At 53.7% G+C, this 27,811-nt stretch overlaps 1 protein-coding gene across 2 annotated transcripts; it reads right to left on the minus strand.

Annotated features, from left to right (window-relative positions):
- Positions 1–1,228: 1,228 nt before the first annotated feature.
- Positions 1,229–27,246, minus strand: MELTF (melanotransferrin). 2 transcript variants are annotated; one of them, XM_059885953.1, is made up of 16 exons: positions 26,966–27,246; positions 25,045–25,199; positions 23,675–23,777; positions 21,260–21,442; positions 19,504–19,660; positions 18,263–18,330; positions 15,245–15,432; positions 14,531–14,711; positions 13,331–13,482; positions 10,743–10,839; positions 9,632–9,826; positions 8,588–8,744; positions 8,419–8,486; positions 6,457–6,644; positions 3,868–4,066; positions 1,229–3,411 (listed from the first exon to the last, which is right to left on the minus strand). In XM_059885953.1, the coding sequence occupies exons 1-16, from the start codon at positions 27,012–27,014 to the stop codon at positions 3,329–3,331; spliced, it is 2,223 nt and encodes a 740-aa protein (XP_059741936.1). In that variant the 5' UTR covers positions 27,015–27,246; the 3' UTR covers positions 1,229–3,328. The 2 variants fall into 2 exon arrangements, with proteins under 2 accessions (XP_059741936.1, NP_001179241.1); NM_001192312.2 differs by having other exon boundaries at positions 3,329–3,411; positions 23,675–23,774; positions 26,966–27,146.
- Between the last annotated feature and the right edge of the window lie 565 nt (positions 27,247–27,811).

A 27,811-nucleotide genomic window follows, 5' to 3' on the forward strand; every position in this document is an offset into this window, starting at 1 on the left:
CAGCCTACCAGGCTCCTCCATCCATGGGATTTTCCAGGCAGGAGTACTGGAGTGGGGTGCCATTGCCTTCTCCAACCCAGGTCTAGGGGTACTAATAGTGGGTATTAATAAATGTTTGCTCAACGAATGCCAAATGTCACCTAAACCAGCTGAGGTGAGTGGCTTCCCGGCTCACAATTCTTTAATCTCGTCTTTCTCTGGGGCCTCTGTGGCCAGAGGTGATTGGTCCAGCAGCAGTCACCTGACCCACTTTGGGTCCAGATTTCTCCCCCAGAAATCTGAAACTTAAGCCCCCAAATCCAGATCCCAGAGTAACAGCAGTAGCAATAGTTAATATCTCCTGCACCTGTTGTTATGTGCCAAGCACAGTGCTGAGTGTTTTACATATAGTATAAATATCCTATCTTCACATCAACCTCGTCAGGTGGGTATTATTATTCTGTTTGTTGGTTAGAGGAGGAGCTGTGGCTTGAATTTAAATAACTCCCCCAAGGGATTAGGGGAGGCAGGGACAGCATCAAGACAGCTGATTGGCCAAACCCGAGCCATGTGGTACAGAGACGTTATCAACTTCTGCTGCCAGGACCCCAGACTTCCTGGCTTCATGGTGATTGGGTGCCGTGCGGAGCCGGGTCCCAGCTCTGTGAGGTGGCCGTGAGGAGGGATGGAGGAAGGGAGGGAGGGAAGAGGCAGGCTTGGGGAAGAATGAAGGGCGGGAGCCCTGGGAGAGGGGAGCACGAAGAACCTCCACTTCCCAAGTGAGTGTGGGGCACCAGCCAAGACCAGCCCACCTGCCACACTTAAGTAAGGCCGGAGAGTGCTCACTGTGAAGACTGACCCCTCCTTCCCTTCCTCCAGTGAGTTAGCAGCCAGCTTGCCAAAGGAATGGTGTGGGTGACTTATTTTGGAGACGAAGGGCAGGGGGTGGTGGAGAAGACTGCACTGCTCTGCACCTGGTTCCCAGAGGAACAGACGCCCAAGAGGCCGAGAGGAAGGAGTCAGCTGGGATGTCTGGGATGGCTGAGGCCAGAGAACCAGTCCATACTAGAGAAGGGAGCTGTGGGCCTCGCTGGATGGAGGCTCGGACTGGTTCCTGACTGAGGTTCTGAGTGGAATCTGTCATTCTGGGAGGCAGGGGGTGACCTGGGGCTTGCAGACCTCTGCCCACCTAAGAAGAAAAAAGTGAACCATCATCAGCAGTTTCTATCAGAATCCAAGCCTCAGCCAGTGCAGGTTGTTTGGCTTTATTTGAAAGAACAAACCAACGTCTTTCATGAGTGCTAACACAGAGGTGGCTCCTTGCTGTCACCTGACAGTCAGAAGCCACCCAGCATTCAGGCAGGTCACACCTTGAGGGGCTCACAGTACAGTGTCACACCCTGGGCAGCACACTGGCCCAGGATGGCCACATGGTAATACACTCCTCACTGCACAAATCTCCCTTTGAAAAATAAAAAAGAAAAAGAAATCAAACAATCATCAAGTCAGAGAAGAATTATTTTGCTCCTTCAGAGAAGAGGGTACACGCTTGGTAGCTGAGGCCGGCTCCTTCTGGCCTCTCACAGTGGGGTGGAGGCCAGGACTCCTCAGGATGGTGTGACCATAGCCAGGACACGGCCAGTGGCCTCCTTCTCCACTGAGGATGGAAGGGATCCATCCCAACGCCCACAGGTGGGGGCGAAGCACTGGGAGCCCAGCCTGTCATCAGCATCCCCGAGGCCCCCGCAGATGAAGATGCAAATAGCTCCAGGCCCACGCGGCTCCCAGCCTGCTGACGAAGGTGGCTTGCTCTCGTTTCTTCTTTTTACTTTTTTAAAGGGAGCAGATTTCAGAGTAAGAGCTGGCAGTTGGGGAACTTTTTCCTGCTTTCCAAACAACCATGACGATAATAGAGACCCTCTCCCAGCAGTTTCCACTGATTTGAAGGGGATGGGGAGGATGGAGCCTTCCTCTGAAATGAGTGGCCCTCGGGCCCAGTCAGAGGATGTCTGGGAGGAAGAGACCCTGTGCTCACACCTGAGGAGCCGGGACTCCCCTCAGCTCCTCGCTGGCCTGAGGCTCCTCTGACAAACAGAATGGCATCTCCCCATCCCCAGCTCTTCAGAGGCACCCCCCACACTTGAGCGCCTGGAGATCACTGGGTAGCCCCGAAGGCTGAACCCTTTAATTTGGAGAAAACCACTGCTGCCAGAGGTACAGGAGCAGCTCCAGAGCGGTGGACATCACAGCAGAGCAGGAGAGGGTAAACTGTGATGGAGCCTAAGAGGAGGAAACTCAGGAGTGGGGATTTCTGCTTGCGGGGCTGAGCCTCAGGACAGAGCCTGGTGCAGCTGAACCACCAAAGGGCAGGGCACACAGATCACACTTTGTTCTGAGGCCTGCCCTTCTTACACAGACAGGTATTTAGGCAAGATTTTAGACCTCCAACCCTGCATCAAGCCCCCTACCTAGTAAAAATTCTGAGAAGCATTTCCGTTGCCCCAGGACCCTTGAGGACTTCATCCCTAGGGTCCAGCCCTGGCCTTCCCAGCCCAGCACAATTAGGGGTCCGGTGGTCCTAGCCATGCCAAGCCGCAGAAGACAAGGACAAAGGGCTGTGAGTGCCCAGAAGCTTTGCCTCCTTGGAGGGCCTGGCTCCAGCCTCATCAGGTACTGCCTCAGTGGACAGACAGACACACAGTATCCTCACGAGGGAGGCTGGAGTCCAGAGACAGACGGAGCGGGGGCTGATGGGAGGTGCTGGGTGCGGTGTCCATTCCCCAGAGGAGGAGGTGGTAACTGGCAGGGAGGGGCCGGCAGGCCTGTCATCTCACCAGGCCCCCCTGGGCGGCTCAGCAGGGCGAGTTCCAGCAGAGAGGGCCATGTGGGAAGCTCAGGTTCAGCCTGTTTCCTTGGCAACCGGTCTTTTCCAAACCCGAGGCTGGTGAGGATCTGCGTGGTGGGAGCCTGCAGACCTGCAGGGAAGCGGCTGTGCCAGCCTGTGGGTGGGGCGTGACTGGAGGCGGGCCAGCGCGCCACCCCAGGTAGCGGAGGGACAGGTGGTGCCTGGGAGGCAGAGGCTGGGTTCCAGCAGGAGGGACCCGCTCAGTCCAGTTGGGGGCACTTTGTTTTAACATTCATCTTTATTCCACTTTGAAGCAATCACAGAAACTTCAGTGTCGGAATTGCAGCCCTGAGGAGCTCTATGGTTTTTCACGCTTCCTTTCCCATCACACATTTTTTCCTCTGAGCAGTGTTAACCGGATTTACTGAGGAGAACAGCCCGATTTAGAGAGATTTCTGAATAGGTTTCCATTCCAAAGGAGGGCAAGGCTGGCCCAGAGATGCTTCAGAGGCAGGGCTGGAGGAGGCTGGCCGTGAGGGCCAGCGGGAGCAGCAGCAGGAGTAGGGAGACCCTGGAGGCCGAGGTCACTGAGGGATTAAACACAGACAGTAAAGGGCCTTGAAGTGCCAGGAGCTGTGTTTGTGGCCCATTGCCACTCATGTGCAGGACTAGACGGAGTGTATTTTTGTGTACTAAATTCACTCCAGGCTCCCTCTTGCTACCCTATTATAATTTTTCTTTCCCCTGGTTTCTTTACATATTCATTTCTTTCAAAATTACACTACATGTATATTTATGCAGTTGCCTGAATCCTCTTTGGATGATTATTTTTAACATTTATATTCATTATCCAGGTCTGTCTGGATTCCACAGCCAGTGTTTCTGCTATAACTGAAGACCCTCTCAGGGCACTTCATCTTGATCGTTTGCAAAGATGCAGAGCGCCCTTCGGTTCACTCAAGGTTTGGGGAGAAAGGCTTGGGAGGATGCCCAGGGATTGTGCCCACTCTTCTGTGGGGTGTGACCCTGCCAGCCCGCCCTACCTGTGCCTGAGCACTGCTGAGACAGCATCCCTTCCAGAGCCACCACGTAGTCGGGGCCCAGCCAGCTACGATATGTCGTCTTTTCTCCCACAGGTACCACCCGGATGGTGGCATCCTTGAAAAGCAGGTCTTGGCCATGATAGCTGGAGGAGTCGAACATTTTGAACCCATTCTTATTGTGGTCATCTCCAAAGAGGTCCTGGAAGCACACAGCAGATCAGCTTTGCACCTGGGCTTACAAATGGTCACCTGGGTATCACTTGCCATTAATTGCTTTATGCACCAAGGAGCAAGGACAGTCAGGTGCCAAGACTCTGCTTTAAAATCATCGACTCAATGACCTCTGTCACCAAAGCTGATGTGGAATAAGAGATGACCAGAGCCACCACAGTAAGACAGCCATCCAGAAACATCACACCAAACTAGCTCTTGGATATTGAAGCCTGAGCCTTCACAGGAATAAAACTCAGAAATGAGAGAGGATGTGGGTGAGACTACTGAGGGGTCTGCTAAGTCTGCTCAGCATTTCTCATCCTTTTCTACCAGGCTTTCTCACTCTTTTTTATGGGTATCCTTTATCCCCAACCAAAATGATTTCATAAGAGAGCCATTCCTTCTGATACCAGTACTAAGAAAGTACTAGGTAAGTTGAATATCCTTTACTAACCCACCCTCCTCACACTCAAGAAGTTCTTGAGGAGCTGTTCTCTTCCCTGTTGAGGGTTCTCAGGGTGAGTGTGCTATGGCTCCTGCCCTGAGACAGTCAGTAAAAAGGCCAGAAGGGATGTGAGAAATGAGGAATACAATACAGGACATCAGAAGAGCATGGACAAATGCCCACTTCAGCCTTCAAATACTGGTCAAAGGGGAAAGAAAGAGTAAGGTGGCTATTGATCTTTTGGGGGTACTCATGGATCCTCGTGAGGATCTGATGAAAGCTCTCAGCCTTCTCCCCAGAAAAGTGCACATCCATACAGGGCTCTTCCCCCACATCACTTCAGAGGGTTTCGGGAACCTTGGGGAAGCCCACAGACCCAGAGTTAAGAACTTCTGAGACAGAGGGATTCCATAGGAAAGATGAGATTAAACATCATTTCCAAGGTTAGGAACTGGCCTGGAGGGTCAGCTGGCTCTGCAAGTCTGTGGTGCTTATGGAAGGAGGGAAATGAGGTCAATTTCAGTCTATATCAGGTTGGGGGTGTGTAGAGGGGAAGGTTTGGAACCTGGGGCAGTCTTGTCAGATGGCCTGTGTTCAAATTTCAGATGTGTTTTGAAAGTTAATTTGTTGATTGACTGGAAGTAGGGCATGACAGGAAGACAGGAGTCTGACCTGACTCCTGAGGAAATGGGAAGTCTGAGGCTGCTATTCACTGAAGTGGGGAAGATGGAGGGAAAAAGAGGAGTCCAACTTTGACTTGTTCAGGTCAAGACGCCTGTTAGAAATGGAAATGTCTAATAGGCAGCTGCCAAATTGAGATTAAAGGGTGAGACTGAAGCAGGGTTGAGGATGTACACTTAGCAGTCATCACTATACGGATGGTAGTTAACGATGGGGCTAGATGAGATCAATAGGGGTATAGGTGCGACAGTGAAGACGGCTTAGGATGAAGCCTGGGGTGCTCCAGTGGTTACCAGCCAGGGAAATGAGGAAGAGCCAGCAAAGGGGATGGAGGGGAGGCTGGGGAGGTGGCGGGACAGCCAGGCAGGCATGGGGGAAACTGCATTCAGGAGGGCGGTGAACTTCAGGAAGAGGGAGCTGCAGCCAGTGCTGCTGAGAGGCCAGGGAGACATGGACTGAGAAACAGCCACGGGATGTAGCAGCACGGGCCAGTGAGACCTCGACCAAGGCAGTCTCAGCACCTGGAGGGGCCTATCTGGAATAGTCTCCATCCTTAAGAGAGGTCAGGAAAGGAGGAATTGATGATTCCAGACTAGAGATGGCTCTTTGAAGGAATTCTGCTATAAATGGGAGTGGGGTTATGGTTATAAGGGGATGTGAGACCAAAAGAAGGTTCACTTGTTTTTACAGGATGGTAGAAGTAATAGCCGGAGAAGGCAATGGCACCCCACTCCAGTACTCTTGCTTGGAAAATCCCATGGACGGAGGAGCCTGGTAGGCTGCAGTCCATGGGGTCGCTAAGAGTCGGACACGACTGAGCGACTTCACTTTCACTTTTCACTTTCATGCATTGGAGAAGGAAATGGCAACCCACTCCAGTGTTCTTGCCTGGAGAATCCCAGGGACGGGGGAGCCTGGTGGGCTGCCGTCTATGGGGTCGCACAGAGTTGGACACGACTGAAGCGACTTAGCAGCAGCAGCAGCAGAAGTAATAGCAGGTTTGTATGTTGGTGGGAATGGTCTGGCTGAGAAGGGAAAATTAATGACACAGGAGACAGAGGGGACAGTGCTTGGAGGGATGGCCTTGACTAAGTGACATTCACAGAATTTCTGAGAAATTCCCTAGAATTTCCTCAGTTTCTCCTGAAGTCTGCTCCAGGTAGACTGAGGTGACTGAGGGGCTTGGCTCGCCTCTGTCACCATCCCCACCCTGCAAACCACCCAGCGGGGCAGCTCCTGCCCTCGCTCACCTGGGCCTTGTCCAGCAGTCCATACACAGTGAAGATGTTGGTGTCTGGACGGACCATGACAGCATGGGATGGTATCTGTGCCAGGTTGCAGGCTGCAAACTGGGTCACCTCAGCCCGGGCCCCATTGGGACACAGCAGCTCGTAGTCCTCTGACATGAGCTCAGCAGCCCAGGGCTCAGAACTGTGGCCTGAAGGGACGAAGCAGAGTGGGGGAGAGGATAGACAGACTGCTCTCCTCAGGGACCCCAAGTCCTTGACTGGGGAGAGGTGGTGATATCTGGCCAGCTCCCCAACCCTCTCCACTCTTCAACTGCTCTGCTCTATCTATAACCAGAATGAGAGAACCCAGCTGGGCTTATAATGTTATTTGTAGGGAATAAGAAGCATGTACTATGTAGCAATGAACTATATAATCACTCCCATTTTACAGGTGGAGGAACAGGCTCTTAATCACTCTTAGGCAAAGAACTCCATCTTTGTGTCATAGGTCTCAGGCTTGAGGGTACGATGGACTCTCCCCTAACAGCTGAAATTCTCAAGCCAGACGGAATAAAACATCACGTGTTGTTGATCTATAAGAGGCAATTTCAAATGCCCCTTCTTGCAAAGAATCTCATCAGGTAGGCTAGAATGGGACCCAGGAATCTGCATTTTAAACCAGTAACTCAGTAATTCTGATGCAAGTGGCTGGTCCAAAGGCTTCCTGACAAACACTACTTTCGGGAATCACATTATTTTGTGCCTTTGTATATTCACTTAGTATACACTGCCTTTCTATCTCCAGGAGGAACTCCAGGTGGGTCCTTGAGAAGAGATAAAAAAATCTGAGTGGCTCTGGGAAGTGGGTGCCTCTCCGCAGGTGAACCTCACAAGGGCCCCGTCTCCTCCCTGAACCCCCAGCCCAGGACACAGAGGGCACAGGCTGGGCCCAGGCAGGGCTCACTGCTCCCTCCTTCTGGGGGATGACCCCCAGTGCTGTTGGTGGGTGGTTGGCAGGTGAGCTGGAACCCTTCCAGCTCTGTTGAGGCAACTGGTTTTCAGCCTTAGTGACTTTCCATAGGCATGGTGGAATCTGAGTTTTGAAATACTGATTGATGTTTTTTCCCTGCATATCTTGTTTTCCCTTCACCAATCTCCACCTCCCCTTCAGGCCTTCTGCCTTTCTGCCCTGAGTTCCTGGGAAGAGATGTGTTAGGAGAGAGTGGAGAAGACTTAGCTTCCAGTGTTTGGGGTTGCAAAGCCTGGGGTGTAGGCAGGGCATACAGAAAACGCAAACAAAAAATGTTGAAGGGAAATAGTTTCCAGTCTTCAAAATGCAAAATCCATTTCTCTCTCCTTCCCCAAGGAGGGAGAACAGAACAGGGCAGGGGAGTCAGGTACAGGCCTGCAACCCAGTAGAACTTCAGGTGGGGGCCTGGGGCCCCGGAGAAGAGTTCCTGGCCTCTTCTCCTCAGTGGAGACCAGGAAGGCAACTCCAGAGAAAAACACCACCTCATGATGTGAATGGGGGGCGTGCCTTGCCTCACGCACCCTGGGGCTGCGGTGACCTCCCTGCGCACGGCACTGACGCGCTCGGGAACAAACACAAGCTGCTAATGTGAACTGAAGACCCTGGGGCGAGCGGTCCCTGCCACCCAACCCACACACCTTGGTGCCATGTAAACGCCCTGGACGGGGTTTCTCCAAACGGACTGAGTGGCTACCATTTTGGTAGAATGGGAATTTGGCTTCCAGAGACATAGACTGTCAGGTGGCCTGTGCACTTGGACATGTAGCCCGAGGCCTGTTCTTACTGTTTGGCCCTTGGGCTCCTGGGCTCCCCAAGGGGCAGAGCCTTCTAGACTCAGTCTTTCCCTGGGCCACTTGGCCTGCAGTGCCAGGAACATCTGGTGCTGGATTCTGCGGGAGATGGGGAAGAGCCCTACCAGTCTGGCCCTGTCATGTCCCAGGGCCGACACATACCATTTGTATTGTCAAAGACCGTCGTGTGCTTGACGAAGGCAACGTCCCCTGCATTCTCAACCAGGCACCTGCCACACAAGAAGTCAAGACAGGTATTGGCAGGAGGTCCCATCCTGGCCCCTGGCCCCAGGACCCCTCCCCTGCCGCCCGGCCCCAGCCCACCGGGTACCTGAAGGCGCCACTGTAGCCGTAGTACCTCTCCTGGCTGTTGCCCACACACTTGTTGCGGCCTTGCTCATCCCCCACGCAGAGTGCACACAGTGAGGAGGGGTAGTTTTGGGGGTTGTTCACAGGCACACAGCTGGCACTGAAGAACTCACTCACCGCTGGGGCAGAGGGAGAGGGCTGTGTTGAGGGACCATGGCAGAGAGGGTGACTGCTCCCCCACCGATCTGCCCCCCTTGCCTGGTGCTATGGCTCCAGGCCACCCATTTGCTCCTGCCCATTCAGCTCAGAGCGGCACGTCCCCTCCTGTGAGGATCACGGGGATGGGGGAATGCAAAGATTGTCTAAATAAGAGAACCCACCTTCCCTTGAACTCCCTCAGGGACAGGGAACTCACTACCTCATAAACTCTTCTGTTGCAGTCAGAGCAACTGCCCAGCTGTCTGGGAGTGGGAGCAGCCAGTCCTAACACCTTACATGTGCTTGTGTGGGTGGTTAGAAAAAAGATGTGTTATTTTCCTCCAACGTGCCAGCCGGGACAGAGGTGTGTGTTCAGCCAGCTTCCTCCTGCCTTCCTTGCACCATGAATGTGCATGATTTAACACCCAGGGAGGGCCCTGCCTATGGCATATGGTAGGTGCTGGGTAAACGTGTCTTCTTCAGCACTTATATAGATGGCTGGCCACTTCCCAACAAGGTCCCCCAGATGCCCAGTAACTGGACTAGACAGCCTGTGAGCCAGGACAGTGTGAGCCAGGCCTTGAGCAATGCACTTGGCCTGCTCCCCGCCCCACTGAAAATATTCCACTCTGAGTAAGTGGGTAGGGGTACCCTCCACAGAACCAGACACCATTGTCCTGGGTGTGGCCAAGAATATTCCCTAACCTTCCCGAGAGCAAGGGGCACGTCAAAAAGGAAGAGGAAATCTCTCTGGGGTTGCCTTCTCTGGGGTCCTGCTGGGAGAGGACCTCAACCCTCAGAACTGGCCCTGACCCCAGTGAACCCCCAAGAAGAGCTTGCACGTGTGTGTGTCTGCGGGGGGCAGTACCTGTGAGGACGTCGCAGTCCCTGGGCCGGATGAAGCCCCTCTGCACAAGGGTGCCCACAGGGATGTCCCAGCCCGCGGGGCTGCCGAAGCCTGGGTGGCAGGAGCGCTTGCCCCGCAGCTCATCCAGGGTGAAGGCATAGGAGCTGTTCCGCTTCACCACAGCCACCACGAAGTACGAGTTACTCCTGTCCTCCGCTGGGGAAGGGACACCAGTGGGGGAAGGGACACCAGTGAGGCCCTTCGTCTGTGCTTAGTGGCCTCAGCTGAGCAGGAGCCAGGCCAGAGCCTGCAATCTGTTCCCTCCAGTTGCTTTGACCTCAGAGCAGTGGCTCTGGCCCCATGCACTGCTCCCCTGGCTGCCCAGGCTCAACAGCGCCCAGGCCAAGAGCCAGGCGGGTGTTCAGAGAGCGTTTCTGGCAGCGAGACCTGTGCGTGTCCCCTCATTGCTGAGGGGCAGCCTGTGGGGCTCCACTTTTCAGCAGCTCCAACTGCTGAAACCAGAAGAATTTCTTTCTTTCCTTACACTCAGGTGGTATTTTTCTCACCTTCTGGGAGAAAAGTGGAGGCATAGCTGAGGTTGCAGATGCGCTTTCCCTAAGATGAGAGAGTTCTCATGTCCAAGTGGAGTGGACCTGAGGTCAGTAGACCTAGGGACAGAGCACCTGGGCCCCGGCCATTGAAAAGGTGTTCATGAGCTGACAGGAAGGTGGGTCCCAGGGCCACCTGCCATGAGCCACATGGTCTGGATGGAAGAGGCTGAGGAGGCTTTCTAGTTCAGACCCTGGCAAATTACTCAGCCTGTTTTTGTACAGCCTGGGATGCAAGCTAAAAATAATTTTTATATTTTTAAAGTGTTGTTTAAAAAAAGAACATGCAGCAGAGTCTGTATGTGGCCTTCAGAGCCTGAAGTGTTTACTCTCTGACCCTTCACAGAAAGTTCACTAAAGCCTGCCAGGCTTCCAGTGACTGGGTGGGTACACTGTTCCTGGGGCCAGAGTGGTTTTCCTGTGACAGACAGCAACTGGGAGAAAGACTTTTTAGAGAAGTTTTTGTAAAAAAAAAAAATCAACCACCTCCCCACTGGGGCCAATGGGCTGGCACCTGCACTCACGGGTATAGTGCTCCCCGGCTGCTGGGACCAGCCCATATGTCTTCCCTGCTGTGTAAATGTCCTCGCCCTTTAGGGTCACAGCATCAATCTGCCCAGCCTGCAGAGGGGACAGAAAGAGTGGTCAAGCTGAGGTGGGTCCCCAGACAGCTCTGGGTGTCAGGATCTGACAGAGGTGCCAAAGCTGGGTCTCTCAGGAACTCTGGCCTCAGGCTCCCTTCCCCTGGGAACCCTATCCTGTCCCATCTGCCCCTTCCTCTCCTTGTAAGGATGCTTGGAGGACCAGAGGCCTGAAACCGTCCAGCATCAGCACTCCCATTCATGGGTGTCTTTTAATCTTGCAGCACATGTTTTCTGAGGGTCTCCTGTTGCCAGACCCTGTTCTGAGCAGAACCTAGCACAGCGCCTGCTCTTGCACTCCATGTGGGTCTCCCCATGGCTCCCCAGCCTCAGGGACCTGGGCATTGTACTGCACCCCCAGAACCTGGCCAAGGACTGGCACACAGCAGGAGTGCTTTACATGCTTCTCAAATGTGCCTGTGAATGGGTGAACGAGCCGGGTCTGCAAAGAAGACAGTCTCAGGGTCTACGGGAGGAGGCTCCAGGGTGGAAGGATAGAGCCCTGCCTCAGGAGTAGCCCAGGTCCGTCCCCCCTCAGAAGCCTCTAGAGCCCTCCGGTCACCTGTGCCCCATCCCCACTTGTCCATTCTGAAGCCTCTGGACAGGTGGCTCCTCAGACCCTGCAAAGAGATTAGCTGATAATCAAGCCATACCCCAAGGAAGAGGTGGTCCAGGGAGAGAGGGGACATCGGCACCCCAGGAAGGTGCCCCCCACGGTCCAGAGCTGAGGCTTGAAGTTATGATGACAGAATAAAGGCAGTGATGTTGATATTCTGAGCCTAGTGGGGCATCTCTGGGGCACCCCTTCCCTCCCATTTAGACCTTCTACACATTGCGATGCTGAGGAAGAACCCAGACCCTAAACCACAGCCCAGGGGCCAGGCCAGCTGACCCCTGCTTGCCTGGGTCACTGTGGTCAGGCAGGAAATGGATATTAGAGCTACACTGGACATCATCTCTGAGAGCCTTAGAAGTTAGAACTGAGGATCTCTGAGCCTTTTTCTGGGGTTTTCAGGACCCCCCTAATGCCAGCCCTTTCCTCCCGTGGTCCTCTGTGAGCTCAGATGAAGAGAGGAATTATTCCTGGAGAGAGCTTAAGCTCCCTGCAGCTCTGCCTGGTCTGGGCCCCCTGCAACCAGCCACTCCTCCACAGGACAGCCTGCCCGCGACTTGGGAAAGAAGAGTCCCAACCCCTGAATCTCCCTTCCTTGACTCCAGCTGGCCTCTCCTCCCTCAGTGCCATACCAGGCTCCAGGCAACCTCTGGGGAGAGAGGCTCCCCCACCCTTGACGTGGGTGTCCTGGAGCAAGTTACCTCCTCAGCCTCCCCTAGACTCAGTCTCCACTTCTGATAGTAGTCATACCCACCCCACAAGTGTCGTCATAAGGATTAACTGAGATCACCCACATGAAGGCTTAGCACAGTGCGGGGTACGTGGGAAGTGAGTGCTTATGAGATTGTTAGTGTCATGATCCTGGCCCCATGTCATTCCTGCTCGCTTGCCTCTTTTCAAGTCAATGTGCTGCTTGGCTGGGGCAGGGTGGACACCCCAGGGCATGTGACTTGGTCTGCACTTGAGGACCACCTTGAAAAGAGCTCCTCACCATCAGGCCCCACTCTGATGGGGTTGGGGCCTGAAGTTGATCTTAAAAAAAACAGGAAGGAAGCAGTCCAGGAGCAGAGGAGACCCCTGTGACCTCAGTAGGACCTCAGCCCTGACTGCAGGGCCATGGGACTGCTTCCCATTCCTGGCCTCAGTCTCCAGTCATAGAAGCAAAGCAGGACAGAGCTGAATGGGTCTCAAGACCAGGGTCAGGTGGCAGGCATATTAATGAATGCTTAATCAATTTAATGGGCCACGATAAGCTTAAAAAAATGAGACTAGGATAGAATACACAGAAACTATTAGCATACATTGTACTTAGTAAAGGTGAACACTGTTTGGTTTCATACCTCTCTACAGGGGATATATATTTTTACAGGTTTATTTCTGAAAGAAAACTTTTTTGTGTGCTAGACTGTGATGTAAAATGTATTTCTGATTGCATTGAAGTTTAATAAATGATGACCCAATGCCACCCATCGATGTGCACAAGAGGAAACTGAGACTCAGAAAGGGAAAAGGACTTGACCAAGGCCACAGGGTCATTAGTGCCAAGCTGGGCCAGTCCCATGGTCCTTCTGCTCCTGACCCACCTGCTTAGCAGGGAGGAGTCTCTGAGGCTCCCCCAAGGGAAATAGCCCCCTTCTCCCTGCCTTTCCCCTACCCCTCGCCAAGGGGTGGTGGCTGCTTCCTGTGGCAACTTCCTCCTCCCCTCTCTCTGTGGAATTGTCATAGGAGACTTTCTTCTACTCAGGCTGCCCTGTATCCTCCAGACCAAGTAGGCAGAGGGAGGGCCAGTAAGGACCATCCCAGGCACTGCCACTGCCTGCCCACCTGGGCGGATCTGCCCTCTGGACCCAGCTCCCACCTGGATTCGTTCCATGCACTGCTGGGGGGACTCGGCTGACACACACTGGATCTCTGGCTTGAGCCTCTGCCGGCTGAAGGCCACAGCCATGTCTCCACACTTCTGGATCTCAGGCGTGGACAGCACACACCAGCGCAGGTAATGGGGCAGTCCTGTGTGGGTGTGAGCATGTGATCACACTGGCCTGCATCAGGGGCTGGCCCTAAGCAGGAAGAGCCTAGAATCAGACCCAAGAGAAATTCTGGCTCTTTCTTTCCATGGTTAGCTATAAAGGTAAGTTATTTCTCCATCTGATCCTGTTTTCTTACCCAGAAAGGTGAGGACAGAATCCCTTTCGTGGGGCTGTGAGAAGCCTTGAGGCACAGCATCTCTCTGGCTGTAGGTGGTGGATACATGGGGGTGGGGGCTAGAGGCATGAAGTCACTGGTAGACTACTGTAAGGGTCCAGATGAGAAACAGCGCCAGAACCAGGGCCATGGCCACATGGTGAGGAGGAGGAGTGAGGCACTGTGGGAAGATAGGGGCATTGTGGGAGGAGTGAGGCACTGTGGGAGGATGGGGACATTGTGGGAGGATGGGGGCATTGTGGGAGGATGGGGGCATTGTGGAGGAGTGAGGCACTGTGGGAGGATGGGGGCATTGTGGGAGGAGTGAGGCACTGTGGGAGAATGAGGGCATTGTGGGAGGATGGGGGCACTGTGGGAGGAGTGAGGCACTGTGGGAGGATGGGGGCATTGTGGGAGGAGTGAGGCACTGTGGGAGGATGGGGGCATTGTGGGAGGAGTGAGGCACTGTGGGAGAATGAGGGCATTGTGGGAGGATGGGGACATTGTGGCAGGAGTGAGGCACTGTGGGAGGATGGGGGCATTGTGGGAGGAGTAAGCCACTGTGGAGGGAGAAAGACAGGACTTGACAAATACTGGGTGGAGGGGCAGAGACCCTTCAAGACAGACCCTGGGGTTCTGGATCCCACCCCCCAGAGCAGGTAGGGTTTCCAGGGTACAGTGCTGCCATTTGACTCCAGAGATGCTTCTTCCCCAACCATGAGAGGCAGGGAGGTGGAAGAAACAGGTTCCCACTGAGGCCAAGAAGCACACACACCTCCTGGGGTGTGTGTCCTCCTGTGGCCACCTCTCCAGCAAGCCTGACCACACCCATAGTCAGGCTGGGGCCAGCAGGAGAAGAGAAAGGTAGACTTACGGTTGGGGTCACAGAGGAGACCCTTCATGGCATGCAGGTATTCGCGGCCCAGCCATGCCTCATAGGTCTGTGTGGCGATGGGCACCAGCTCGGAGGTGGCGTCTTTAAATAGCAGGTTCTTCTGGCCATAGGCCTCAGAGCTGAACATGTGGAAGCTGCTACCCTCATGGCTGAACAGACGCTGTGTGTCAAGGGGCAGGGGTGGGGGCTGATGATGTACTGTGGGGAGAATCCTTTCTTCCTAGTTCAGCTCCCGCTTCCTTCTTCCTGTGCCTGCAGGCCAGGCACCCACTCTGAGGACTGCATGAGCTTTCTCCTTCCCTTGCACTCCCCAGTGCATTCTGCCTTTTCACACTCAGCTGACTGAACACATGGCTTAAGGCTCAGGTGTGCAATGGTATTGAGCACAAGCAGTGGGGCCGAATTCGGTGGCAGGATGAACAAAACTAACCAAAGCTGGTGCGGCCTGTGGGCAGAAACTTGCTGCTGTTCTATGCAGCGGTATCAGTAAAACATTATACACCACATTTAATTAATGGTGTACTTTGACATTTATTTGTTTAGTCATTTTGTTTATTTGCTTGTATGTTCTGCCTCTGGGTCCTGCCCCTGCTCTGGCTGGTGCAGCCCCTGGATGGCTCTGAGCTCCCACCCTGGTGAAAGATGAGAAGGTCCTGCCACCCCAAGAAGCTGTGTGGGGTGCCCTGAACTCACCTGGCCTTCATTGAGCAGCCGGAAGATGAGGCCTCCATCTGTGTCGGCCCGGACCACCACGGCGTGAGCTGGTACCCGAGCCAAATGGCATTGCCTCCATTCGGTGACATCAGCCCTGGTGCCATCCTGGCACAGCAGCTCAAAGTCCTGTGACAGCAGTGCCTGGCCCCAGGAGGGCAGGGTTTTCCCTGGGAAGATGGGAATCCTGTCATGAGCCAACTCCTGTCCTGGGTGGGGCTTGGTGAGGACATCGGGGAGGACCCTTGGGAGGGGGCCTGGGGAGAGCCTAGGGTGTCACAGACCACAGACACACAGTGAAAAGCGACCCTTACAGGAAGTGAGAACCAAAACCACACCAAGAAGTGAGAACCCAGAATCATACCAGGAGGTGAGAACCGGAACTCAGAATGAAGAGGAGCTTGGTGGCTGCACTGTACAAAATCAGGTGTCTCTATAGACTGTGTCTATTTACTTACATTTTAAATTTGTCACCAATTTCTAATAAAAAGGATTTGAGATATCTGATAATAAAATAACACATATAAACAGAACTGCTTATTAAAGACAAAAAGAATAAGAAAGTAAGAGAAACCGAGGATGAGAGAGAAATATATCGGGAGTTCACCACCACCATCTGGCACTAAATTTAGTTCCGAGCATAGGGCAATGGTGGAAACAAACCCCGACAAAATTTTCCAGAACCATGGCCCAGATAGAAGAGGGCAAATTCTCGAAGCTTCCCCCACCACTCCAACTATTAATATTTTGGTATTTTTCCTCCATGTTTTTTTTTTCTATTCTATCCTCTAACCATTTTAAATATGGTTAAAGCCATACACGGTAAGCAATTTTACATCCTATATTTTTTTCACTTATTTAAAAATATTTTTCCACATTACTGGAAGCTTTCCATAAAACTCCTTTATAAGACTGAATATCAACACCAAACAGGAATATTAATAAGACTAATTTTAAGGATTGTAACTCATGCAATAAAATATACCACAGATGGCCCTACATAACAATATTTTAATGACTTTTAAATTTTAAAATGAGGAGGATAAACCGTTGCTAGATAATAGGAGGGAAAAAGATACTTTGTGTGATCACAAACACTCTATTCACTCCAAAGCTATTTAAAAACAAACCAAAAAACCAAGAAAGTAATAGTTTGTAAAACTCCATAAAGGTCATTTTTAATGACTGCATGATAATTTATAGCACTCTCAACAATTACTCAGTGTCATTCTCTCTCCACTCCTCAACTTTCCTCTATTTTTAAACTGCTACAAAACCTTTGTAATAGAATTCTGGGGGATCGCTTGGCCTTCCCCTGAGACAAATGCATCATTTAGGTATTTCAATCTGCCACTCCCGTTTTCCTTCACTAGGGACAATTAAAGCCATATTACTTCACTACTTTGCACATTTATGTCAATACCACTCTTTTGCTCTTATCAGTCTTTTTGCAATCTTTAAAGACAACTCTTTAAATAATTACTTTCTTAGATTTCCTTAGATTATCATCAAAATTTTAAATGATTATAACCCAATACATCCCTAATGCCAGGCTTCAGCAATACGTGAACTGTGAACTTCCAGATGTTCAAGCTGGTTTTAGAAAAGGCAGAGGAACCAGAGATCAAATTGCCAACATCTGCTGGATCATAGAAAAAGGAAGAGAGTTCCAGAAAAACATCTATTTCTGCTTTATTGACTATGCCAAAGCCTTTGACTGTGTGGATCACAATAAACTGTGGAAAATTCTGAAAGAGATGGGAATACCAGACCACCTGACCTGCCTCTTGAGAAACCTGTATGCAGGTCAGGAACCAACAGTTAGAACTGGACATGGAACAACAGACTGGTTCCAAATAGGAAAAGGAGTACATCAAGGCTGTATATTGTCATCCTGCTTATTTAACTTACATGTAGAGTACACCATGAGAAATGCTGGGCTGGAGGAAGCACAAGCTGGAATCAAGATTGCTGGGAGAAATATCAGTAACCTCAGATATGCAGATGACACCACCCTTATGGCAGAAAGTGAAGAGAACTAATGAGCCTTTTGATGAAAGTGAACGAGGAGAGTGAAAAAGTTGGCTTAAAGCTCAACATTCAGAAAACTAAGATCATGGCATCTGCTCCCATCACTTCATGGGAAATAGATGGGGAAACAATGGAAACAGTGTCAGACTTTATTTTTTTGGGCTCCAAAATCACTGCAGATGGTGATTGCAGCCATGAAATTAAGACGCTTACTCATTGGAAAAAAGTTATGACCAACCTAGATAGCATATTGAAAGGCAGAGACGTTACTTTGCCAACAAAGGTCCGTCTAGTCAAGGCTATGGTTTTCCCTGTGATCATGTATGGATGCGAGAGCTGGACTGTGAAGAAGGCTGAGAGCCGAAGAATTGATGCTTTTGAACTGTGGTGTTGGAGAAGACTCTTGAGAGTCCCTTGGACTGCACAGAGATCCAACCAGTCCATTCTGGAGGAGATCAGCCCTGGGATTTCTTTGGAAGGAATGATGCTAAAGCTGAAACTCCAGTACTTTGGTCACCTCATGGGAAGATTTGACTGATTGTAAAAGACTCTGATGCTGGGAGGGATTGAGGGCAGGAGGAGAAGGGGACGACAGAGGATGAGATGGCTGGATGGCATCACTGACTCGATGGACGTGAGTCTCAGTGAACTCCAGGAGTTGGTGATGGACAGGGAGGCCTGGCATGCTGCAATTCATGGGGTCGCAAAGAGTCGGACACAACTGAGTGACTGAACTGAACTTAACTGAACGCAGAGGTTTATAAACTTTTTTTTTTCAAAAGCAGAACCCAATCTTCACAAGGAAAATGAACCCACGGCCAGATATGTATCAGAGCAGGCAGAGTGGCTCCTCAGCCCCCCTGTGCGCAGAGCAGTTTAAGCTCCACTGGTGAGACCCAGCTCTTCTTTTCCATCAGGGAGGCTTACGGGGCCTGAAACCCGATGCTGGGGGCCAGCCCCTCCACTCACCATCTGTGTTCTCCAGCACTGTGCTGTGCTTCACAAAGGCCACGTCCCCGGCCCCTTCTGCCAGGCACCTGCGCAGGTGGAAGCAATAAGGCAGGCTGGGGTCCAGCTGCCATCCTCCGCCTCGGGAGGTCTGGCCTGGGCTGTGCTGGGTGGGCTCTCGGCAGGCATGGGTTTCACAGTCATGCAGCCCGGGTTCCAGTTCCCCAGTCTGTGTGGCTGTGTGGCTTTGGCAAATTGTGGAACCTTCCTAACCTCTATTGCCTCTAAAGTAGGGATGAGAAAGCAGCTCCCCTAGAGAGAGATCCTTTATAATCCATGTAGATTCTGTGCAGCTGAGCTTGGGGCCTGAAAGGAGCAGGTGCTCATAGGGCAGCTGCTTTATCGGCAGCCTTAACGCTCAGGATGTTTTGAAGATGACTCTGTCCTAAGGCAGGGGATTGGGCTAGACCTTCTCAAGCCACATCAACAACCCTGTGTGGAAGGGCCCAGGACTTTATGGATCCTCCATCTGTCACTGCCCAGTGAAGGAGGCAGGTCAGGGCCCCTGGGCAAAGGGGCTGCCCAGGTCCCTACAGTCAGCAAACAAGCCGGGACTGGACTGGGGCATGTGTCCAGGAGAGGCAGGGTGGGTGAGTCTCTGACTTGGAGGACCAAGAACCATTTCTCCTCTGTGCCCCAAACTTCATTTCCCCTATTACACCGTAGGGTGTAAACACTGGGGTTCCAGATGGAAACACTGTAACCAGAGAGAAAGAACCAGGAGACTTCCATGCCAGCCCCCACCAGGCATATTTCCTTTTTTGTGGACAGATGGAAGGGCCCCACAAGCAGTTAAGAGACTCCTGTCTCCATGGAGCACTGATTTAAAGGGCCAGCCTGAATAGGAGCAAAGAGAGGCCAGCCCTGAGTTCACGCCTGGGGGTCCCTGCCACACTGCCCCACTCCAGCATCCTCCCTGCTGGCCCCAGACACCAGAATGGGGATCTGGGAGCAGCAAAGGGCCCTTTTTGCCATTTTCTTCTCTCTGAGCCCTTACTTCTCTAAATATACCAAACATGTTGATTTTATGAGTAAATCCTGTCTGGCATATTCTGGTTTGAGGTTTTTAAACCAACCAGGCACATGAACTATAAAAAGGGTGCTTTGATGAGAGGCAGCTGACATCACCACTCCCCTAGGGGCCCATTCAATGACGAGGTGTGTTTTCCCAGTGCTTGTGGCCCCACCCCAGCCCCTCTCACCGGAAGGCCCCGCTGTAGTCGTAGTATCTCTCCAGGGGGCTCTTGTCACACACTCCTTCCCCAGTGGAGTCGCCCCGGCAGAGGCGACAGAGGGACTCTGAGTAACTGGTCTCTCCTGCCCCCGGGACACAGCTGCCCCCAAAATAGTCACTGACAGCTGTGGGAGAAGACAGAGGGGGGTCAATCACACAGCATCAGACCCCTACCCCATCCTCCAGGGAGGGCTCGGGCCACTCAGGCTGTAGTCAGGAAGGCTAGACTCTGCAGACTCCAGTCTGAGCAGACCTGGGGAACTGGATCCGTTCAGGAGGCCTGGTTGGTGAAGAGGGTCAGGATCTGCAGGATTTGGGGGCCTCTTCAAGCACCCGGGCCCCAAGTCCACCCTCTTGGCAAATATTTATCCTGTGCCCAGCTACACCCTAGTGCCATGCAGGGTGAGCAAACGCTGGTACTACACTGGGCCAGTTGCATCGTGCTTGGCTAAACCAAGCTCTTCCAAGGTGGGTTCCTTTCTCAGTCTTTCTGCGTCCTCACAGGGCAGTAGATATTTAATAAATGTGCCAAGTGGCTGGTAAACCTCCCACCCCTGGTCACTGTTTGAGAGGACATGGCTTCTAGGTTCTTATGCATGAGGCTCTGTGGGGGCAGAGTATCTGTGTATGTGTGTTGATGGCAGAGGTAGCACGCATGTGTGTAGTCTATGGGTTTGTGTGTGTGCACCACTGTGAGAAGCCCACTGGGAGGTATGAAAGTTGAGCTCATAGTAACAGCAGCTCCCAGCAGCGAGCGCACACCCTGTGCATACTGCAAAGGCACTGTGTGCAGGATCTCAGTCCTCCAAACCACAGCATTGTAGTAAGTCTTAACCTCCCCATTTTGCAGGGGAGAAGAGTGAAGTTCATTGTGTAATCTTTCTGAGGGCAGGCCATGCTGAGCCAATGTTTTCACTCGTGTTCCCACAGAAAAGTCTGGGCTTTGAAAGACGACATGCTCTCCCAGGTGCAGACAAACCAGGAGGCAGCCTGCTCAGGGATACAGGGTTTGGGGACACCCGAAACTCTGAGGTGTGCTATAGTCCCAAGAAGGAAGTTTGATAATAATGTAGTTGTGACGTGTTGGAGGCCACCTCAGATTGACACAGCACAATGGCCCGTGGCTGACTGGGAAAAGAAGCCCAAAGCATGAGAACCAGGGCTCTGGGCTCCCGGCCAGGCCCCCCGGGAACCCCCGCCCTCACCCAACTCTCAGGGACACATTTCGTCTGCAGGACAACCCTATTCTCACCACCTGTGAATCAATGTGGGGCTCTGATTAGCTACTTGTGAGCTTCCTGGGTACAAGCCTCGTCTGAGTCCTGAAAAAATACAGCTTCTGACCCTGTGAAGCTGATGGCACATTTATGGAAATAGCAACCATGTCTGCCGCAGATGGAAGGCTCTCCTGGGCGATTCACCGTCTCCTACGAGGTGGGCTTTGTGGGCCTCTTGTGGGCCCTGTGCTTGGCTGTGCTGTGGAAGCCTGGACGAGGGCCCAGTGCCTGGAGGGGCCGACCAACCAGGAATGTAAGTGGTGCAACACCAGGCCGGCCAGCAGGAGAGGAGGGAGTGGTCACTGACCAGGTGTCCCGAAGGCCCAGAGGAGTGGGGACTGTGCTGCTCCTTAAAGGGTGCCGTGAAGGTGAGCCTGGGGAGAGGGTATCCTATGAGGGGAAATGCAGAGCCCTTGCAGGAGAAGCCTCTGGCGGCCTAGCCCTCACCTCTGAGCACGTCACAGCCCATCACCGAGAGGCGGCCGCTCTCTACCAGGTAGCCCACGGGCACGTTCCAGCCCACCGTCCGGTTGATGCCCGTGTGGCAGGACTTCATGCCTTTCAGGGTGTTGATGGTCACCTGGGAGCCCCTCTTGACCACAGCTACGGCATAATAGGAGGTACCAATCTCTAGAAGGAGGGGAGAGGAGAGTAGTGAGGGTGGCAAGGGAGAAGCTGCAAAAGAGGCTGGGACCCTGCCCGGGAGGGTGGAGGGGGAAGGGTGCGTGTGGATGTGCTCACGCACGCATGTGCACCGTTCTAGTACTGAGACAGCAAGTGGGTGCAATGCACATGTCATCACAAGACCCCACCCCCGCCAGCCTCAGGTGGTACCTATTATCCTGAGATGGTAATTCATGCATTAATTTCCCCCTTTTCCTTCCCAAGCCAGCTGGCACTACATTTGCACACATCAAGGGAGCTCTGCAGCCAGACCAAAAACAGCAGTAGCCTGTAAGTCTTTTGTTTTCCAAAAGTATAGGCCCTTAGGAGAACCTAAAGGAACGGAGGGAATGGTGTCCTGTTATGGGAATAAGGGTGGTTGCGAGGAGCAGAGGGAGCAGGGCAGGGGCTTCCCCCAGATTAGAAAAAGTGATTTCTCAGTGCTGGGCCGGGGGTGGGAGGATAGAAAGACTGGAAGAGAAACACTAGCAATGTGGTCCCAAATCACTCAAGTGAGTTATCCCAAATAGCCACAGTGAGCCGCCTAAGATGGGCCTGGTGTGCATCCTTGTGTAGCCCCCAACCCAGCACAGGGTCTCACTTGGTCACCTGATGACTGTCAGATGAATAGGGTGCATGTGGGCAGGCAAGGGTCTAAGCCTTGCAAAAGAGTCCCCTGGACCAAATGTTGCCCGGAAGAGGCTATTCAGACAAGACAGGGATGACTCCTCTATGGGGTCCGACGACCAGGGAGCATCCCAGCACACACACACGGACACACACACAGCTGCCCGGGGCGGCGAGATGCCCATGATCAGAATGAAGTTAAGTTCGAGAAAACCAAGCTGGTGTAATTTCCTGCACACCTGAGGCTGGCCTGTGCCAATCTAAGTAGCCCCATCGGGTCTCACCCCCTGACTCCCCAGTGTGGCCATCCTTTCTAGCTCCTGGAATGCACCAAGCTCTTTCCTCTCTGGGCCTTTCTCAGAGCTCACATCTCCAGAGAAGCCCTTCTGCTGCTCTATGTCAGCAGGTCGCCCATCGCCCTTATCTTCTCCTGCATGGCCGTTACTGTGCTCACAGCACCCAGCACATCTGTAACTGAAGCATTTGGTGTTTATTTACCATGTGACTCCTGCTCTGTGAGGGCAGGAACGGGCTCTCTTGTTTACTAGTCTATGCTCATGACTGGTTGGAGGTGCTCAATTGACATGTTGAATTAATTAAAAGAAGAGCTGTGTCTGGGGCCCACGAGGCAGGGCTGTTTCTGGCCATTGAGTGGAAAGGCTGGCTGGTTTGCAGGGCTGGACCGTGTCCTGTGTCCTCTGACAGTTATCAAGTGACCAAGTAAGACCCTGTGCTGGGTACCAGGCACCGGGGCTATACAAGGATGCGGACCAGGCCTGCCTCAGGGGACTCGTTGTGCTGAGGACAAAAAAGACAGACAGAGGGGACAGGACCTTGTGGAGTGAGTGAGTGCTCTGAAAAACAGGAAGGAGAGGCCTTTGCAGCGGTGGGAGGGCCCAGGGGAGCTCTTTGGTGGGGACAGCTGAGCTGGGCTTGGAGAGACTAGAGGCACTGGACAGGTGGGGAGGGGATCCAACCAGCAGCTGAGCCAGAGGCAGGTGTGGTGTGAGCGCAGGACCCACATTCCCAACTGCACCCACATGTCAGGGGCACACAGACCCGCTCACTGAATCCACGTGACAAGGCAGGGATCACTGTCCTGATGTTATGGTCCGGAGGAGGGCGTGTGGAGGGCATCAGGGGTCACAGAAGATGACGGCAAGGACAGAACCCTGGTCTTCATGGTCTGTTGGGCTCTGCAGATCCTGGTCACCACTTCCTGTCCGGCCCGTCCCCACTGCCTGCTGTATCTCACAGAGGTCACTGGGATGCAGGCAGCTGGGCCTCACTGATGCCGTCTTCACCTGGCTATCATGCCCAGCCTTATACCAGGTGTGGGGCAGCCCCTCAGTAAGAGCTGATGGGTGAAAAGGGGCTTCTGGGCTCCCCATGAGGAAGAACAAACTCAGGTCAGCCCTGCGTGTTTCTGGCACCCCCGGGTCTCAGGGGCAGGACACTCTGGGGACAGGACCACTGACCAGCTCGGGGGCTATGGAGTCGGGCCAAGTCCAGCAATGACACACCGCTGAGAGACCTCCTCTCTCCTGCCACCCTTCCCACTTGCCCTCTGACCTTGATCGTACACCTCGCCCACCACAGGCTTTAGGCCGTGCTCCTTCCCCGCCTGGTAAATGGCTCCTCCATCCAGAGTGATGGCATCAGCCTCCTGGGCCTGCTGGGAACATGTGGGTCAGTGCAGCCTGGCCCCAGGGCTGCTCAGCCAGGAGCTTGGGGATGCCCACCAGCCTGCCCTCGAATAGCCCTGGGGGTGCACACAGTCCTTCCATCTGGCCCAGGAGCCCCATCCTGGCTCAGCCTTGCAGGCCCCTTCTTGCCAGGGCCCAGGGGTCTCCCCTCATCAGGACCAAGGGCTCGCCTTATTTTTCTAATTATATTATTTTTAATTTTATTGGACTCTGGTGGCTCAGATGGTTAAGAAGCTGCCTGCAATGGGGAGACCTGGGTTCGATCCCTGGGTTAGGAAGATCCCCTAGAGAAGGGTATGGCAACCTGCTCCAGTATTCTTGCCTGGAGAGTCTCATGGACAGAGGAGCCTGGAGGGCTACGACTGAGCGACTAAGCACTATAATAGAAACACATAGCTAAAAATAAGCACAAAATGAAAATCAGTGAAAAGTGAGTGTCCCTCACTTTCTTGTTTCTCCACCCCTTGTCTCTACCGCTAACCTGTTTCCCGGGTTTTCTCTCTAAGATGCAGGTTGAATCCTACAGATGCTCTCTTCAGTTCAGTTTATTCCTTTTCGTTTTAAAAAACACAAATGGGGTCATGATAGAATGATGATTCAACATAATTGCTTTCCACTCTTATGGTGGATCCAAGCCCTGGCCACATGGACTCTGACTGGATTTGCTCTGGGGGCATATCCGGGCTTGAACTGGAGGGAAGATCCAAGTGCCCTGTTCCTTTCCCCAGTGCCTCCCTCCACACCTTGTCCTGTACTAAAGTCCTGCCTCTTAACTGTCAGCGCTAGTTAGCAGACCTCCCACCACTCAGGAAATCTCTCCCACTCCCCACGCACCCACCCAGGACTGTCCCAGAAAAGAAACAAGCCCTGTTCTAGAAAAGTCCAGGGAGGAGGGAGAAACTGCTGTGGGGCACTGAGTTGTCTGTGGTACGGGCTCCCCTGGCTGGGGCAGGTCGTGTCCCCCATGTAGAAGGGCTCTGTGTAAGGAAACTCTGCCTCTCAGACACCTTTCCCCACCAGTGCCTGAGCAGGGCCCTCCCGGGGCCTCCCAGTGCCTGGCCTGCCCCTCCTCGGCAGGAAACAGGCTGGCCCTTGTTACCAGGGAAACTCAGGCGCACCTATCGCCCAGCCCTGGCAGGGGGACTTGGGAACCTTTCCCGGTGAATGAAGCTCTTGTGTGCTTCCTCCTGAGTCACAGCCCTCTTGTCTGGGCAGAACGGAAGGGAGAGGACTCACCGTGATGAGCTGGACACAGTGGTCAGCGGAGGTGCCCTGGACACACAGGACAGAGGGCTGGATGCCTGCTTGCTGGAAGGCCTTGCTCATGTCACTGCACTTCTGCTGCTCTGGGTCTGAGATGGTGCACCACCGCACCTCCATCCCGCCAAGCACTGGGGATGGGCAGAACAGTGAGGCCAGGCCCCTGCAGCCCCAGCCCACTCTGGGACCCTTCAGCACAAATAGCCATTCCTCGACACAGCCCTGCCCTCCCACTGTGGGGTGCTAGGGCACAAAGAGGTGTGGCAGCCCAGGAAAGGGCTGGGCTCACCTGTAAAGCCATGTGTGGGCCATGCATTCCCTGCACTTGCCCGGGGGCAGACATCTGGCCCTTTGCATTGGCCAGGGAGGGTCTCCCAGTGTAGCAGCCAGGTTTTCCTCCCCCACCCCTCCCCGGCCTGGAGCACAGCCTGGTGGATGGAAGGAGCACCGGCTGGTTCCTGCCCCTCTTGAGACTTTGTGTCCTCTAGCAAGAGAGTGCTGGACTGGGTCCTCACCCTCAGCAGTGTCCCTGGGCCCCCATCATAAACTGGGACCTGAGACCAGGAAATGGTTGTGGCTGCCCCCTGAGGAGACTTGTTCCCCTTGGAGCATCGGTGGTTACATCCACGCAGACCCACCCTCTGTGGGCAAAGCTCCAGGCCCCTGACAAGGGGAGGGAGGGGAGTCAGCAGGTTGGCCTCAAGTTCCTCTTCCTCCAGCTGGTGGCTTCAGGCAACTTATTTGACCTCTCTGAGCCTGTTTTATTGTCTGAGAAAGCAGATGAGGGCAATACCTTCTGCGCTAGAAAGTAAACCTCTGTTGAGAGTCAGGATACAGGGTCCTCAGTTGACTTCCACTTAGGCTCCTCCTCTGGTGGGGACCCTCTTGGGTCCTGGGATCTGACCAGGTCAGAGTTCCAGAGAGCCTCCAGTCTAGGGGCCCAGCAGGGAGCCTCCTCCACTAATCACCCTCCCAGCCAGGCCTGCCCTGAGGTTTTGGGTCCATTTCCACCAGGCAAGGACCCTCCCAGGGCAGTCTGTGCTTCCCATCCCTACTCGAAGGGTCAAGACTGCAGATTCCTCCAGTCTCCCTTTTGCCTCTCTTGGCCTCCTCCAGCTCCGCCCCAGGGATGTAGAACTGCTCTCCCCTCTCCAGTGCTCCAAACCTGCACCCTGGTAGATCTGGCAACTGCTGGCCCTGACCGGAGTGGCAGGTCCATTTTCTGTACTGATGGTCAGAGCAGTGGCTTAAAGCCATCCTTTCACCAGCCTCTGCCCGCGATCCCTGCAGGCAGCCGGGCAGCTCCCCGGAGGTCCCACCTCAAGTCTCAGCGTCAGGGATCCTGACTCCTTTGGGAGTGGACTGCCAAAGGAGAAGACCCTGCCTGCACCCCCTCCTCTGTCCATGCTGGGCACCCTGGAGCGGCCTCCAGGGCAGTATCTCTCGCCTCCCCTCCAGTCTCTCAGAGTCTTCTCCCGCCTCCCTCCGGAAAAAGTAGAGCCTCTCTGGCTCCTAGACGCTCCCTGGGCTTCCTAGGCATCGAGAGCATTCACTCTCCGGACCTCTCCGCATTCCAGGACTCTCGCCTCCATGCCTCTGCCGGCGCCTCTCTTGGCTACCTACGCTTTTTCAATGCCCAGCTCAATGCCGCTTCCTCCAAGAAGCCCTCCAGACATCCTGGTCTGCTCGGGTCAGTGCTAGTACTGTCGTGCTAGTACAGTGCTCCTCTGTCGTCCTTCGCGCCTTTCCTAATCTCCCCTCTTTCCTGGGAAACAAAGTTCAGGACACACTTTTCAGCCCGCGAGACCCTCCTGTGGCTGGGGGTGGGGGTTGTGGCTGGAGAACCCAGGACCCGCGTCCCAGCTCCCTCTCCCAGGGCCGGGCGGCGGGGTCTCACCAGTGCGCAGAGTCACGAAGAGCCACAGAGCCACGCTGGAACCCCGCATGGCGCAGCTAGCTGGGGCTGGGCTGGGCGCGGATTTTGTCTACTTCTAGGTCCCAGAGGGTCAGCAGCAGCGGGGCTTTCTTCCTCCTTCCTCTCTGCCACTGGCCTTCAGCTCCTTATGAGCGGCCGGGGCGTGCTTTGGTGGCGTCCACGCCTCTAGCGTGCACCCGCCCACCCTCGACTGGACACCTGGGCTGACCTGGGTGGCCCTGCCCTTCCCTCTGGTGCCCCCTGCTGGAGCCTCTGCAGGTGCGCAGTGGGTGGTGGAGTAGTCTCTCAAGTCTCCTGATCCCCGTGCTCCTAGGCCTGGACAAGCACACATAGCTGTTTCTGAGAGTCAGGTAACTGCTGTCTAGGGCTTGATTCCCCGAGCTGACCGGTGTTTCTGGGCTCTCTCCCTTTAACAGTCTGCCCCTTATTCCAGAACATCCCTCTCTTGTCCTAGAAAGATCCCCAATAGCTTATTCCACTGGAAAGGGGAAAGTTCAGGTTTGGAAAGATGAAGAGGTCAGAATCCTAGGGCATGAGCTGGAAGGCAGGAAGCTCAAAAGCAATGGAATTCATTCACCAGCATCTCTTCAAACACAGGTTTGTACAGAGAATGTGGGGCTATAGACATGACCTCAAGTTGACGCGGTCCTGGCTGGGGAGAAACTGGCGGTGGGGGGATCTCCCTGCCTCTTCTTGGATCTGGAGCAGGTAAGTGACTTGCCCTGGGTCACACATTCAGACAGTGACAGTGCTGGAACTGGAGCCCAGGTCTCCGGCAGAGCCTGGCCCATCCCATCATGCTTTGGT

Source organism: Bos taurus, chromosome 1, assembly GCF_002263795.3.
Source record: "Bos taurus isolate L1 Dominette 01449 registration number 42190680 breed Hereford chromosome 1, ARS-UCD2.0, whole genome shotgun sequence".
In the NCBI taxonomy this organism is placed as follows: domain Eukaryota; kingdom Metazoa; phylum Chordata; class Mammalia; order Artiodactyla; family Bovidae; genus Bos; species Bos taurus.